Source organism: Lipophrys pholis (genome assembly GCF_963383615.2).
Source record: "Lipophrys pholis genome assembly, chromosome: 1".
NCBI classification, from domain to species: domain Eukaryota; kingdom Metazoa; phylum Chordata; class Actinopteri; order Blenniiformes; family Blenniidae; genus Lipophrys; species Lipophrys pholis.
In genome coordinates, this window is record NC_137635.1 from 39,281,790 (window position 1) to 39,298,438 (window position 16,649).

Here is a 16,649-nt window from a genome sequence, read left to right on the forward strand (position 1 = left end):
GTGCAAAACTAAGGCACCTCCGCAGTTGTGTTTTGTGCATCTTGTTCAGTGATTTTGATTTGATCTATAACCTTTGGAAGAGCCTCGGGCTACACAACACCCAGACCTGATGTAAACATGAGGATTTACAAGTGTTTCAAAGAGCAAGAGTAACTATTCGCTGTACTTTCTCAAGGCCCAACATTTCATTTCCGATGTTCTTGTTATGTAACAACACATGAAACCCAATTTACCCAGCTCGGGTTTTGTGTCAGACTCAGAGTGAATCCCTCCCCCACAGTCGCAGGCCAGAAATTCCTCCCTTCAACAGAAAACAGCCGGTTGTTCTAGAAACAAAAACCCACCGCCACCACCACAGGAACAGGATTTTACTGAGAGCAGGACTTTGTAGTTCTCTGGGGAGTAAGAAAGAAACCATCAAGGTTTTAGATAGAAACACTTTAATTCACTTATTTAATGCTGAAGAAAAATAAATAAATACTGGCTCCGTTAAGATACAAAGAATAAATACAAATCCTACATTTAGAAAAAAGAAAAAAGGTAATCATCTACACGTTGGAAAGATTTTTCCACAAGGACCGAAAATGGCTTTACTCTGGAAAACAACATCAAAGCTCGACCTTGACTAAAACAGTCCAGGACGAGTGTGCGCCTGTAAACAGCTTCTCTTCACCCCAGCGTCCTCAGCATGTTTCTGGAAACAAAAACAAACCAAAAAAAAAACTAAGAACCAAGAAATGCACCAGTGCAACATTTATCTCATAAACTTCATTTAATGTGGATATTTCTTGGTTTAATAATTGACTCTTGAAAAAGAAGTCAATTATTAAAATAACATCAACACAACCCCAAAAATATTAAAACTGATTACTCAGCATTTATTTATATTTCCCATGACTAAAAACACAATTTTACCACAAGCAGATGTTACCAGTTTACTGTAGATGTTCAGAACAGTTCAGGATATTTCATCATAGTCAATTTTGTCTTCTTCTTTTCTTTGATCTTTCTTTTTGTTCTCATTTTGTTCTTGTAGATGTCTGACTGAGGCAGCTTTAACCTACTTTGTCTGTCACAGTATTTGTATCTACTCCAATGTAAACATCTGTTTCTGTCTATTCCAATAAGTTTGTCATCAAATACTAAAAGATGTTAAAATGGCTGATTAATAGCTGATCAGCGCCATCATGGAAGGACCGCTACACATGTTTTCACCTGAAGCGTCAGGTCCCCGGTAGCTTTGCGGAGCTCCATGAAGATGGATCCTCCTGCATGGCCAGCGTCTGATTCACAAACCTCAGCATCCCTGTGAGTGAGCTCAGGTCCTGATCGTCCTCCTGACCCACCAGAGTGCTCACAGAGTCTCTCCTGGACTCCGTGACCAGATCGTCCTCTCCCTCCTGCATCAGCGACGCCCCCACATTGAGGTTTCTGTCACTTTCTCTGTCCACCATGTACGTGAGCGGGTTGAAGGAGAAGTCTGAGCTCGCCGTGGCGTCGGTGGCACCGAGGCCCTGCCAGCTGTGGTCAGCTGCATCCGGGAGAGGCGAGGTGAAGTGTGAGGAGGTGGACTCGCACGGCGACTTGCTCAAAGCCTCCCTCAGAGCGGCCTTCAGGCTCAGGGGCAGATCCAGCGAGGAGTCCATACTGCCGTCACACAGCGGCTGGCTCCCGGGCAGCTGCAGGGCTGAAGTGCCTTCCAGGTGTGAATGAGCCGGGGGTGATAAGCGGGTGTGTGTCGGGGAGCGCACCAGGGAGGGGAGTGGATGTGAGGAAGAGCTGATGGTGGTTTGCAGTTTTTGAGGGGAGGCGGGAGGGGGTTGCTCTGTGAGTGTGTGCAGGGCAGGGAGTGAGAGGGAGTGATTGTACAGGTTCTGCTGCTCAGCCGCTCGTCCAAGACTGGAGATCCTGGCCTGAAGACGACTCACCTCGGACTCCTGCAGGAAGATCAACAAAGTAAAAACACAGACTTTGATCAGATGATTCAAAAAAACATCCATGACGGAGTTTTCATTTGCTGAAACATCTTTTTAACCTTGATGAGCAGAGAATCGCTGGAGCTTTCCACGGACTTCTCCGAGGCGAGAAGCTGAGTGTGGAGCTGCGCAGCCTGGACTCTAGACTGATTTAGCTGAGCAGACAGCTGCTGCATTTGGGCGTGCAGGTGGCCGTTCTGCACTCTGCTCTGCTCATACAGCGTCCTGCTCTGCTGCAGCTGACTCCCGGTCTGGAGGAGCTGCTCCTGGCTCTGGCGGAGCTGCGTCTGAAGACGACTTGCTTGGCTCTGGGAGCGATCCAGCTCCGTCTTGGTTTGCGCCAGCTGGACCTTGGCCTGCTCCAGCTGGCTCTGGCTCTCCTGGAGTTTAACAGTGAGCTGCTCCTGGGAGGAGCGCATGGTGGAGGAGATCTGCTCGGAGACTTTGAGGAGCTGACCTCGAGTCTGTTGCAAGGAGTCCAGCTGGGAGCGGGAAAGGAAAAACACAGAAGGCTGAATGACTTCATACTAAACAAGTTAAAACTACATTTTCTGCTTTAGACGTTTGTCAAATCTGCCTATTATTAGTTTGACTGACTTTTGATTTTTAATCCGTCATTCTTTAATCATAGTTTTTTTTACTATTTAAAGCTTAAAAATGGAACAAAATAAATTTTTTGATTTTCTGTGTAGGCTTTAAGCTATGGGATGCTACGTTATGCTCTTGGTACTTCCTGTGTTATTGAACGCTGCAGTCCAATGAAATGAGTTGCATGAAAAAGACGGGATGTTATAGTTGAGTAAAAGAATGCAATCTCAATGTATAGCAAAACTGTTTTAATCATATACCGTCATTGTTAGTGTGGAAGGAATATAAAGAAATTAGGAAGTTGCCAAATAGGATCACTTGCATGATAAAGAGTTAATCTGCGCAAGAAAAGCAACAATTTGCAGCAGGAAAAAAGTGAATTAATAATCCAACGGAATACAAAGATTTGACGTATTAAGTAGAGAAACTGAAGGTGGAATTAAATGAGGAACTTGTGGATTGATGCTCGCGTTTCTTTGAGGGAAAAAAAAGTAAAAAGAGGTAAAGAAGTCGGACAAAAATAAATACAATGAGGAACAACAAAAAACGTCTCACGGCTTCACAAGCTCACATCCGATCTGCTGAGTCACTCAAGACTAAAAGTACCTTTTACACAACCCTGGCTCAACTTTACGAACAAGGATGTATGATGAACAAAAAACTCTGGGCACCTCTCCTATTATTGGTATTTCCGGTGTTATCCCAGCTTCTAGTGATATTGGTCCTTCTTCTCACCGACAGAGGATTACCGCTTTTTCTTCCTTTTTAGCACGACGCTTAATTTTGTTAAAATGAAAGAGCGTTACCCCACCAAGACCTGAAACTCATTAGTAAACCATGTGAAGAGTTTACCTGGTTTGGACCTATAATCTCTGGATTATCTGATTCATATTTACACGCACTATGAAGCACTTGTTCTGTTGCTGTTTTCTTTTGTGTTAATGTCTTCACGGGATTTGTTTGTTTTGGTTTATATTCATTTTATCTAATTCATTTATTGATTTATTGTGTGTTTGTTGTTTATTAGTTTTCCTTATTTTTTGTTTTTCGGTACATTCTAGTATCTTCAGTTTTGGATATAGCTGCAACATGGGCTGGCCACCCATGCATGGAACATTTTTATAGATAAAGTTTAAAAAAAATACAACCAGTGGGTATTATCTTTGTATTGTATCTGGTTACTGAGGTTGGTTCTTTCCTGTCTAACTACATTGTATCAGTTGTAGTTTTTCTATTAGTAATTGCAATTCAAAGTGAAAAACATTTAATACATGCATGTTGATTAAAAAAAATGCAAACTCCATAGAAAAAGGATTTCAGGTGGACTTAAACCTGGAATATTCTCACTTTGAGGCAAGACTGCTAACCTCTATATACTACTGCGCTGCTCCATGAGTCAAATATGTTGGGGAAATAATCAAGGGACTAACTTGTACTTCACTCTTTTGACCACACAGTATCGCTGTAACACTCATAATCAGGAGTAAATATTTTAATTCTACCAGAGCTCCCAATCTCATATTATCGGGGTCACATCATTCTATCATACAACAACAGACTCCTGTCCTGTAGCTGATGTACCTCCGTGCTGTGCTGTTCCTTTTCCAGCTCCAGCTCCCGCTCCAAAGCGCTGACCATGCACTGCAGCTCAGCCTCCGACTGCAGCCACCGCGCCTCCTTCAGAGTCAGCTCCTCCTCCACGGCACACAGCTGGGCCTCCTGCAGGAAGGGTGTCCATGTGAATAGGTTGCTCTCACTTTTAGGACTAAAATGAGTCAGCTCCTAGCCTCGACCTCTTTAACCTTCTTTATTATTAACAAGGTACAGCTAATGGAAGGAGGAAGTATCTTCAGCGTACCGTCTCTTTGGTCTGCAGCTTGGCAGCATCCAGCTCTCTGGTAAGAGCTTCACAGTGAGACTGAGCTTCTTCAAGCTCCTCCAGCAGTTTCTTCTGTTTCTGCTGACATGCACACAGCTGCTGACTCAGCTCCTGGTTCTCCTGACAGTATGGAAACAAACAGCAACAGTGTTGAGTGGAAATCAGATTAACGTTAGGATTCATTAAACGGCTCTCAATCAAATCTGCTCCGTGCTATAAATACCAGACTGCAGCAGAATCAAACAAATTGATTTTGTTATACCTCATAAAACAAATGCAAGCAGGAGGTGAGCAAATATTTACAAACTCTGTACAATTAGAACTTAATCACAACACTGATAAGTCTTTTGAGCTGCGCTTCACATTGATTTGACACTGTATCCGTATCTTTTATGTGTCATAAAAGGAGCAAACAACATGAGGAGAAAGTTTCTGAATCCTAAATGTAGCACTTGAACTTTGAATAAATTATGTTTTAATTGTTACTCATGAAATGATTTAACACAAACTTTGCACTGTGCTTTGTCTAAACATAATAATTACATTTTCAAAGTCATTAGGAGATGCTTTTCATCAGTTTATCTTCATTAAAAATGACCCATCTGCCAAGCGTCAATGATGAATTGGTGAAAATTAGACTACATAATGCATGCAACAAAACAGTTTGATATTTTGAAAGAGGCAGCATTGTAGTGCTATTTTTTTCATTGAACAGGGTTCATGATTGTGGGAATAACATTCACCGTGTTGGAGGATTACTCCACAGCAGTCCTGGTTAAGCGTGTTGCCCCCGCCCAGCCCTGGCCCATCACGCTGATAAATGAGTTAAGCCCGGTGAAAATGATTGAACTGTGACATAGTGTTGTGACCACAGAGACTTGAGTTAGTCCTGGGATTCAAAGCCACATCTGACACCACTAGATGCCACTCACACACACATTTTGTTCTGTTCTCTGAGTTCTAACCTTTGTGTTTCTGTCTCTGAGGTCCCTCCGTGCAGCTCTCAGCTCACTCTCCCTCTCCTCCAGGCTCTGCTGCAGAGACTCCACCTTCCTCTCCAGCTCCTGCTTGTGCTGCCTGATGGCCACATCCAGCTGGCCCAGCTGGGGACGGCACGACAGGACACCAGAGGAAGGAGAAATCAGACGAGGTGGCAACAAAAATGCATTTTGATGATTAAATTGAAATGTGAATGAAATAGAATTGTGTGTGTGTGCATGTGTGTGTATCGTACCAGTTTAGCTCTGTGCTGGAGCTCCCCCTGTCTTTCTTTTAGAGCGTTATCAATGTCTAAGACCTCGTGAGTTCTTTCCTCCAACTCCCTCTGAGTCTCACTGTGAAGTCACACACACACACACCGAATCAGTCTCAATAACATCGATCCAAACTGCACGGAGCAGTTCAAAGAAACAGCACTGATAGTATTTTCTGAAGTGCACATTTGAAAACAGAGAGGAACTTCCGTGAGAGAGTATTATTTGACAGTTTCAGGGCGATCTTTGGTGAGTGGAGACCTGTGAAGAGTGTGTGTATCTTCTATACTGATAACTGTATTGCTTATCTTGTCAAGACTAAAAATAACATGAGTGATTCGTGAGGTGAAGAGTGCAGCGTCCTGTTTTTACTAGTCATGAAAGTTTATCCATGTAAGTGCTTGATGTACAATATTTCACACTGTCACCCAAAATGCAAGGCTCCAATGTGCAAAGTTCTCACCTTTGTCAGTTACACCAGCGTATTTTGCATCATAAGTCATTGTGAAATACAAACAAAAACTTAGATGATTTATTATACAGGCTCCACTTTGGGTAGAAAATAACGTTTAAATACAAAACACAGTAATCTTAAAATGTGAACAGCATGGATTCGTTTTTCTGTACAAATATACAAAAATCAACAATTCATCCACAATAAAAAGAGGACGAACAACACTAAATCTTTATAAATCCAACAAGGATGGAGATAGTGTGTTTGTGATACACTTGAACGATAAGCGTGTTCAATCCCCAGCGGGGTGAGAAGCTCATTTCCTCCATTTGAACCTTGTGTCGCCTCACCTAAGTTGCACAGTGAGTTTTTCCACTGAGGCCTGCCGCTCGTCTGAAATAGTTTGGGTTCTCTGCAGGACGTCCCTGAGCTCTTTGAGCTTCTCAAGAGTGTCGGCCAACTCCGCCCTCACCGCCTGCAGCTGCTCCTGGAGGGTCTGGAGCTGCTGGGTACAGCTGAGCCGGTCAGCCTCACACCGATGGAGCGTCTCCTCCAGATCCAGGACTGAGGAGTGGCAGAAGTGCAAGAAAGAATACGATCAGGTAAAGATCATCGCTTAAAACTATCACATGATGAACTCACAACAGTCTTTTTTGCACAGTAAAAAATTTAGATAAATAAATTAAAACTCCTTAAATGTAAAAAATGTGTACCTGTTTCACTCTTGCTGGCGAGTTGGCTCCTCACATGTTGCAAACTCTCCTCCAGACAAGTCATCTGAGAAGTCTTTTTGTTCAAGTCCGCCCTCAGATGCTCCACGTCCGACTCTTTAGACACCAACTCAACGCGACACCTTTTCATCTCGGACGTGAGATGGCTGCAGAAGCAATGTTGGAGAAAAAAAAAAAAAGAAAGTTACATTCATACGCTACTTTCATTTTGTGATTTTTCCTTGGAGATGAATAAACTGCATTCCTAAGTCAAAAGACTTGAATTAAATAATCAGAGCATCGCTAACAATGAATGCAACATGAACACAACTCTTTCCCTTACCTTAGAGTGAGCATGGCTCCCATTGTGCACACAGGGTGAAAGAATCCTTCAGAAACGTCAACGATACTAAAATTATCTCAGAAATAGTGAATTTCAATGGATCATTTGAATGTCCAACATACTTTTTCTACTCGGGCCAGCTTGCTCTGAAACGCACCAAGCTTTAAGTTCGCAACTTTGAACAAGCAGTCGTTCCAATTTATACACATATCCACAGAGGGCAGGGGAGGGAGAGGGGGAGGCCCATCGCATGCCAAGAGAAATGGGACGTGGTGTACTCATAAGACAGAGACCTTTGATTGTTTCTGCCTCAGGCCAAGAGATATAGTATGCTTGCAAAAGTATTGAGAAAATACGAACAAGCAAACATTTATGCAAACTGTATTTGACAGATAGTTGCAGCACTATCTGAAAATACTAAACATATCATTACAAATTTTAGGAATTTTATTTAAATTTTTTTTACTGTGAATGGCACAGTGGAGCTAAATTTGGCTTTTAATGTAATATTTTCCAGATCCGGAGCAGAGGTGTTAAACACGAAGCCGGTGGGGCCAAAACTACTACAATTAAGCCTGTGGATTTTAATGAAGTTTAAAGAAGACCAAAAAAATAAAAGGTATTTTAGCTTAAATGTTTCAATCAAAATAAATCCATCAGATTTGATTGAGAGCAAAAGTGGCTCTATGTCCTGAACTGTTTCACACACATGTGTTAAGAGAACTGAAGCTTTGTTCCTCTGATTGATCCTCACTCAAACCGAGGCTTGCTTTCTGAACAGACTTAGTCCAACTGTATTGTTTGCACACGCCAGGTGTCAAACTGCAGCATTCAAGCTTCTGCAACTGAGCAGTGTGGTCAGTTCCAGCATCACCATGGATTGCTTTAAACAGACCAAACTTGCAAAAATGTGTATTTACCCCGAGTGGGAGTTGTATTGTGCATATTGTTGTTTTTACCTGACAGACTGAGAGAGATCAGCATTCTGCTGGTTCATTTCCTGCAGGTTCTTGTCTTTGACCTGAGCATCCTGGTCTCTGTTCCTGACTTCATCCTGCAGAGATACTCGGGCTCGTTCCAGCTGAAACTCCAGATTCGACACCTAAAGACAAGCAACGCATCATCAACATGAGCTTTGTTTTCTCTTTGACCTGAAATAAGTGAGGAGCAGAACCCAGCTTACTATGACTGATAGGAGACAAATTACACCCTGGACAGGTCGCCAGCCAATCACAGGCACACAGAGAGAGAGAAGACCAATGTTACAATTTCAGAGACACCAAATAGTCTCAAATGCATATTTTTGGAGAGTGAAGAAAAGTCTCACACACACACACACACACACACACACACACACACACACACACACACACACACACACACACACACACACACACACACACACACACACACACACACACACACACACACACACACACACACACACACACACACACACACACACACACACACACACACACACACACACACACACACACACACACACCCACACACACACACACCCACACACACCCACACACACACACACACACACACACAGGAAGAACATGCAGACTCCACACAGACAGGCTCCAAAGCTCGGCCTTGAACTGGGAATATTCTCGCTGTGAAGCATGAGTACTAACCACTACATCACCAAATCGGTTTGTTTGCAGTTCACCCTTACGGTCGGAGTTCTTGCCCGTTACCCATAATAAGACCTCCCCGTCTGCTGACTCTCCTCACTGAAAGGAGCCCTTTCTGTGGGTTGTTATGAACACAAAGTACATCAGCTCTCACTTGAAATGTACTCAGCTATTGATGAAATGAAATCACAAGTTCAGTGAGATTTTCCCCCTGAAGCGATGGTGTAGATTTACCACAAGTTTGTAAGAGCTGAAAGGTGAAGAAGATCAGAAGATTATACTGCGGTATATCTACATGGTCGAGCCTTTCTGCACACCCGCTTTTTATTTGCTTTTTTTTAAACATCAAAAATAATCTTGTCCCATAAAAGACATCTTTTCACTGTTTAGAGTTTCAAGGCATTCGATTTTCTTTAACTCCTTCAAGACAGGATGAAATACATTTTAGTAACACACCTTGAAATGGTTTAAAGTACAGATGTAAGGCATGCAGTACCTGCAGTACAAATTACGGAGGGCATGTTACAGAGAAATCCAACTGGCAAAGAGGCTCAGGTCCAGCATTCACTCCTCATGTGCATCAATGAGCCTCACAGAAGCCTTTTTGTAGGTACGAACCGCTGCAAACTGAGAACACCCCTCAGGCTGATCCCTGTTTATTTTACCACAAAAAAAAAGCCCGCCGTATCAAGAACCTCACATGTTAATTAAAAATTATTTTTTTTTGAGGCTTCTTGTGTTTGAGTGTAGAATGAACCTAAATTGAGCATATTCTCCCTGAAATTGTTGTTAGACAAACTACAAATTGTCATACGCTGTCATAGGAGAGAAGAGCGAAGCGGAGCATGTTGCTAACTGTAGTTGAATGTAATCTGAAAATCAGCCTGAACAGGTCAACTGTCCATCACAGACAAAACACACAGACATAATCACACAGACAAACACATATGGATTCACACCGACAGGCAATTTAGACTTAAATAATCAAAAATGGAAGTTCAAATTGTGAGAATAAAAGCACCCACATATAGGGATGGGAATCAAAAACTCGTCGATTCCAGTGGGTGCAAATAACGTCGCCACGCACGTTGCGTAGCTTATGCAAGCTACACAACGTGCGTGGCGACTTCAATCACCGGTGCAGCCAGAAGGACACATGGCGCCCAAGTGGCCAACGCTGGAATGTTTAGTTCCATTTCATGAGAAGGTTGACAACAGGGCAACTAGCAATACTTGCAAAGTGAATATTTCCTCAAAGGAATGAAAAACTACCACTATGCAGAAACACTTGTATGCACAGCATGCGATAACTGAATGAATGAATGTTGCATCTTCTATCCACTCTGGAGAGAATCTCAACCCAGCAGCAGCAGCAACCTTAGCATCTCCTCTGCCGTTAATACTGCAGGTAACTGCAGTTCCTTTTAACCAAATGAGAAACAAGAAGACAATTGATAAAGAACCGAATCATTAAGTAGCATCGGAAATGGAATAAGAATCTGAAAAAACACATACAAATGTAACATAAATTCCACACAGAGAGCGGGGAATCGAATGGAGGCCTTCTTGTGATGAAGCAAAAGCACAAACAACGACACGATCGTCCAGCAATCTACTAGGAATGTAAATGACGTCCTGTGTCTATTGTACATAAGGCACTATCATCTTCACCTTGTCCATTGTGACTGCAAAGCTTTTTACGCTTCATATAACTCACCTCTCGTTGCAGTTGGCTCTGGCTTTCCTCAAGCTCGGAAACACGAGCGGTGCTCTCCGTCAGCATGGTCTGCTGCTGCTGCAGGGAGAGCTGCAGCTGCAGGTTCTGCTCACTGGAGCTCTCACAGACCAGGCGAGCGCTGCAGAGCTTCTCCTGCAAAGAAGACACCTGTGAAGAGAGAATAAAGAAAGGCTCAAAGAGGAATAATGCACTGAGATCAGGAAATTAAAACAAACAGACATATATGGCTATTTGAGAGAGAGAGAGACTGCTTTATTGTACTTGATACTTTACTTGGTCGTTGCTCTTCTGCAGCTCTGCCTCATAACTCTTCTTCGCCTCCTCCATCTGCTGCAGGTACAAGTTCAACTCCTCTCTACATGCGTACAGAGACGCATGAAGTTCAGACACCTGACACAGAAGCAGAAGGTCAGGAACGGTGCACATCACATATTGTCGGTGGGGAGACGATGACTGTGGTGGGATTTGGGGCCTTGTGCTTGTTTCTCTAGTTAGGGTACACGCGTTTGTTTCAGTCACGAGTTTGTACAAACCTCAGCAGCAGACCGAGCTTCCTCCTCTTTGAAGCTTTGCAGCATCTCCTCCTTGAGTCTGACTTCAACCTGCTTCTCCTGCAATGAGAGTTAACATTTTCCATCCATCGACACCGTTCTCTGAGTGTTCAATGACTAAGCACCTCTGAAAGTGTCCTTACCTGTACGAGTTGGTTCAGAGAAGTCTGCAGCTGCAGAGCTGCTCTCTGAGCCTCATCTCGCTCCCTCTGGAGTGAACATAACTCGGGCTCCATCTCCAACAGTCGAGACTGAGCCTCGTCCACAGACAGCTGCAACTACAAGAAGCAGTACATAAAAAGTAAGACCACGTCTGAAGAGGCTTTGCGGTCGGTATGTTTTCTTGGGTGGGATAGTAAGCAAGGACACCATTTCTATCCTGTGCTGTTGCTCCGTGTATTGATGGGACTGAACGTGTTTACACTTTTCCAAAGCTTGCTGGTACTCTTTTTGCTTTTTGGTCAACAGTGTCTGGTAATGCTGAACAGCACTCGTCTTCTCCTGCGATTGAAAAAAAAAACCCAAAAGCAACTAATCACAACTTGTTTCTTTATCTCTGCCAACAGTTTTCCGTAGTTCTAAAGGTTAAAAAAACCAAACCAAAACAAAAGGATTAACATGCAGTCATGAACTCGTGTGTGGATCCACCTGCAGCTGATTCTCCAACTCAGTGTTTTTCAGGGCAGCCTGACCATAAGCCGAGCTTTTCTCCTGTAACTGTTTCTCCAGAGCAGCGACTCGTGAACTTTTTCTCTTTAACTGAAGTGGAAGAAAAGGAAAACAGTTGGATTGAGAGATGATTTTTCACAATTGTGATCTCTCAAACTCGGTTCAAATTGCTTTGAACTACGGAACAAGGGAACGTGAAGAGATGATCACAATGACCTCTTTCTCTGTGTCAGCGGCTTGGCTGACTTTGTCCAGCAGCTCAGTGTGGAGACTCTGGTAGTGCGAGGCCCTCTGGGCCATGGAGCTCTGCAGAGAGGAGATCTCCTCTTGAGCTCGGTTGAGTCGCTCCTGGAGTCGCTCGATCAGGCCGCTCTGTCTCCGCCGCTCAGCGTCCTCTGACTGCACCACTCGCAGCAGCTGCTGGTAGCCTTCACCTGCATCGAGGGGAAACAAGACCACTGGAATCGATCTACTTCTCTGATTTTACCTGGCAACCTCAGGAATAGCATGTGGTACAGTTGAATTTTAAGTTATAGTCACTACACTGCATAAACTTTCTTTTAGGATTTCAAGTCATTCAGAGGAAAATTACAACAACAGAAAACAAATCCCGCCTTATAAAAGGGCTATAAATAGAGGTTAAGTGGGTAGACAAGAGTTAAAAAAAAAATTTTTTTTTGATGTAGTCTAAAAAAATTGCATTTCTGTTAATTCAACTATATTTATATAACAACTCATACAGCACAGTCATTTCTAGGAAACCTTCGCAGAACCAGGCTCAGAGGTGGCGGCTTTCTGTATTCCGGTTGGGGTGAAAAGATAAGAGGAGAGGAAAGGATAGACAGACTGGGGGTAGGGATACAGACCCTGGTTTGGGTAGGGGGTAAGAAACGTAAATGACAAATTAATGAATCCATCACTTTTTTCTAAGCCTACCTGGCTTCAGTTTTAACAAGTGTGCAGTTCCTGAGTAATCCATTGGAGGCAGCATACATGGACCAGCACAGAGTTGCAGTACTGGACCCTTAAATTGAAAGTATACAAAATTAGAACAGGCTGCATGTCAACCCCTGCACAGTGTGACTGAACTTTAACTCATTACAGAGGAACTTCTCTACCTCTCGTAGATGTAAAAGGGCCAGCATGGCCTCCAGGCTGGCCAGCTCCGCCTGACACTGCTGAGTCTCTCGGTGGCTCTGGGCCACCCTCTGCTCCTGGCTGTGGTTCAGTCCACGGAGGTCCTCCAGCTCCCTGTGCAGAGTCGAAATCTTTTCTCTACACTCCACACCTTGCTCAGCAAGCTGTCGCTCCAGATGTGACGCTTTTTGTGCCGCTTCTTCGATCTCAGCTTGGAAACCAGCAGCTGTAACTTTGGCCTGCCTCAACTCCTCATTCAAATGGCTGAAATTTTGAGGAGTAAAACAACCGTTAGGTATTAATGCAGGAAAGCAAAGTCATTATTCTGGCACATCAAAAAGAATAAAGTGATAAACTGGAAAGATGATGAGAAATCCTTGGAATTTTTTATTTTTTTTGCAAATTAAAAAGAATAAAGTTCAGCGAGTACTTTAGTTTCTGGTTCTGGTCAGCTTTCTCTCGCTCCCACGCCACAAACTTCATTTCGAGTTCTTCTTTTTCATGATCACACTCAACAAGACTCTGCTTCAGTTGGATTTCACTCTCGGCTACCTTAAAAACACAAATTAAAAACTTTTTGGGGGGCATCAAAATGCATGCAATATTAGTTTATTCGAAAAGTACGCACAAAACATATACCTTCTGAAGCTTCATGGAAATAGTGGCTTTATAATTTTTAAATGCATCTTTCAGCTGCTCTGCATTTTGAAGCACCTGGTTTCTTTGTTGTTCAGCCCTGAAAGGGGAGATGGAGAACATGCAGTGTCTAGAAAAGACTGAACTACAAAACAACTTCATTTTCATAAAACCAAATTGCAAACGAGCTGACAAAAATCTGATTTTGATCTTCACATAAAAAGCTCCACTCAATTCATTTTTGGTAACATATTGAACAACGACCACCATTATAGGTCATCAGACACTGTGAACCATAATCTGATCAAATAAAACTGTGACTGAAAGCAATATGCTCAACCTTTTTCCAAGTGCTGTCCTCTCATCAAGCTCTTCTCTGAGCGCGTTCAGCTCTTCTGTGAGAGTCGCCACTGCAATGTCACTGTGAGCTGCTGCTTCCTGACAGCACTCTGCTCTCAGCTCAGCTGCCCTGGGAGACGCAGACAGAGACAGATCATCATGTTAGTAATGCAAGTGTTCAACTTGATATTATTGTAGCATCAGAAAAGTGAAACTGATTTGAAAGTCACGGTCTACCTCAAAGGGAAGATAGTCTTTGAAATCTGTTAATCCAGTTTTATGAATGACTTGTATTCAAGGCACATATAGTCTTAACAAATCAGTACATTGTTTGTGGGGACAGGTATGCAAATACAACATTACAGTTACAAAATCAAGGCAACATGGAAAAATGTAAAGGCTGAAGACTCACTTCAATTCTTTAGCCTGAGCCTCCAACTCCGCTTCAAGTTGATGAATCTGTTCACTCAAGACTGCCACATTGCTGTTAATCCCAACTCTCGGGACTCTAAGCAAAACCTGTAATAGAAAACACTTAAGAGTGCATCTATCCAGTGCACTTTAGGTTTGACAGATTTCTTAATATATGTGATTAGCTTATATTTCCGTAACCATACAATACCCAATAACCCTCACACTGATGCCTCAACATTTTTGATACCTGGGACTTCGAGGTAGGTAGTTCATACTGAAGAAGATCCAAGTTGCTGATGAGTTCCTCATTCCTTATTGTCAGACGCGTGTTCTCTTGCCGCATGCTGCCAACCTTCTTTCTTGCAGAAACAGACTCCATGTCGGGAGACTGGGCTTCAAGTGAGGCACACTAGATAGTGGGAGAAAACACGGGTGCGTGTGAGAGGTGCGAGGTTTTCTATTAGAGGAGATACAGTACAATAAAGTAATCAGCAAGCCTCTCATTATCACAATAACCTTTACAGACTACTGTAATTTGAAGCTGTTGTGTGAATATCAAATCTCTCTTCAAGCTATACAGACACAGAATGTCTCACAACATGCACATCCAATAAACAGAATTATCAGAAAAACGTGGAATAAATCAAACATATTAAAGAGATAGTTAAATTCAGTTGTTTGCACAGATATTAGACCTTAATGGACACAAAGATTTGCATTAGGTGTGAAAAAGGAGCTCACTTCTTTTTTAAATATATTTGACTGAATAAAAGTGGGGGTACTTTGGAGTGATTTTAATTACACCTTGACTTATGTGAGCAATTACTCCATCAGTTCCTGAACTTGAGTACCTTTGTTAAATTGTGTAATAGTGCTGCTCCACTCTGAATGTATTGAAATTGTTGTAGCTGTAGTGAGATGTACAACAGTAACAAAGATGTCTAACATAACTCAGTTTGTCAATTAATGATCTAAGTCATCGATTCTCAAAAAAACTTAAAATAAAATATTTAGGATGAGAAATTCCTTTGCAGAAAAGTAATATTTTTGTGTCAAGATCCACCTGCTATGGCTGGTTCATGTGCAGTCATTTTTGAAACTTGATAAGTAATGAGTCTAACTGTATGTGAAAAGATCAACAAGATGTTTAAGTATTCCATACAGTGTGGCTATGGCAGACAAAAATGATCAAGAAGTAATCCTTATATCTGGAATAACATGTCTTGATTGTGAACTGTTCATAGTTAATCGCTTCCACTACAGTATGGTCAGGGTGGCCATAATGGTGGTAAGTATTTTTCCTGTATAACAATTAGATAATGATTGGAGTCTCTTTATTAAAAAATAATATTGCACATTGTGGCAAAAAAGGATCAGCTACTTTTAAAAAATATGTCTGCATCATCTCACTATATCATATAGTATATGGCTATAATTGTTGATTATGCATAAACACTAAACAGCTATTAATCTATATGTATATTGAGCAAATATATTGGGGCTTTTTTTTGTTCTGTGTTTTGTTTCTATACCCATTTTGTGGCTGGATCTCTTGTGTCTATATTAAAATGATGTTTAGTCAACATATAAATCACACGTATCTGAAGCTTCACAAGCAAATAATCCGCCCAATGTTTTCTGTTCTTCCACGAAAGTCTTCTCTCTCACCTTCAAGATGGAAAATGGTAGGATGCTATGAAGAGCTGCCTCTCAAGAGTTGAACCGAGACAGGTTCATTACATGTCTTGTACTAAAGGAGCGAACTGAACACTGCCAATGAAATAAACTGTAAAAACGAAGCAGTTGGGGAAATCAAGGAAGGAGCAGGTCCCTTAAAGAACTGCAAAAAGTAATCTGGTCTAGCTTAGACTCGTTTTGTGAAATCAAGGTATGCTTACCTAGGTTTTTCTTGTCCCACGCAATCATTGTAGAAAAAAAAATAGTTTGCCGAATGTCAACAATGATGCTGCCTGGGTCAACAGGGGGCTCGCTCGCGATCTCTATCGCCGTTTATACAAAAACTACGAAAAAGACCAACATCCAGAGCGTCGGAGCAAAATATGCATTTGCTGTCTTGTCGCCGCGAGGATAACAAATTATTTCCAGAGCTTAAATGAACAAATCCAGTGGAGTGCAGAGTAGGCGCAGCAAAGCAGACAAAAAGGCGTCTAAAGTTTGTATTTCCTCGTCTCCGCCCACTTACCAACAACGCGCTTTGTGATTGGCTGCAGCGGGACTATGTGCAGTGATTGGTGAGAGGTTGTCAGCGACACAAGCCGCGACCTGCGGCGCGTTCTCCAACGGTGTTGCATTCAT

The 16,649-nt window shown here is 42.4% G+C and overlaps 1 protein-coding gene across 1 annotated transcript; it reads right to left on the minus strand.

Moving 5' to 3' along the window:
* Positions 1-427: 427 nt before the first annotated feature.
* On the minus strand, positions 428-16,530 carry ccdc18 (coiled-coil domain containing 18). The gene is made up of 23 exons (XM_080487318.1): positions 16,232-16,530; positions 14,581-14,742; positions 14,332-14,438; positions 13,921-14,049; positions 13,584-13,680; positions 13,375-13,496; positions 12,926-13,208; positions 12,744-12,831; positions 12,024-12,241; positions 11,282-11,416; positions 11,121-11,198; positions 10,861-10,977; positions 10,567-10,734; positions 8,163-8,305; positions 6,864-7,027; positions 6,501-6,714; positions 5,678-5,777; positions 5,409-5,546; positions 4,423-4,563; positions 4,146-4,283; positions 2,036-2,458; positions 1,216-1,937; positions 428-694 (listed from the first exon to the last, which is right to left on the minus strand). Exons 2-22 carry the CDS (start codon positions 14,710-14,712, stop codon positions 1,224-1,226), a joined length of 3,849 nt encoding a protein of 1,282 aa, XP_080343444.1. The 5' UTR covers positions 14,713-14,742; positions 16,232-16,530; the 3' UTR covers positions 428-694; positions 1,216-1,223.
* Positions 16,531-16,649: the final 119 nt, after the last annotated feature.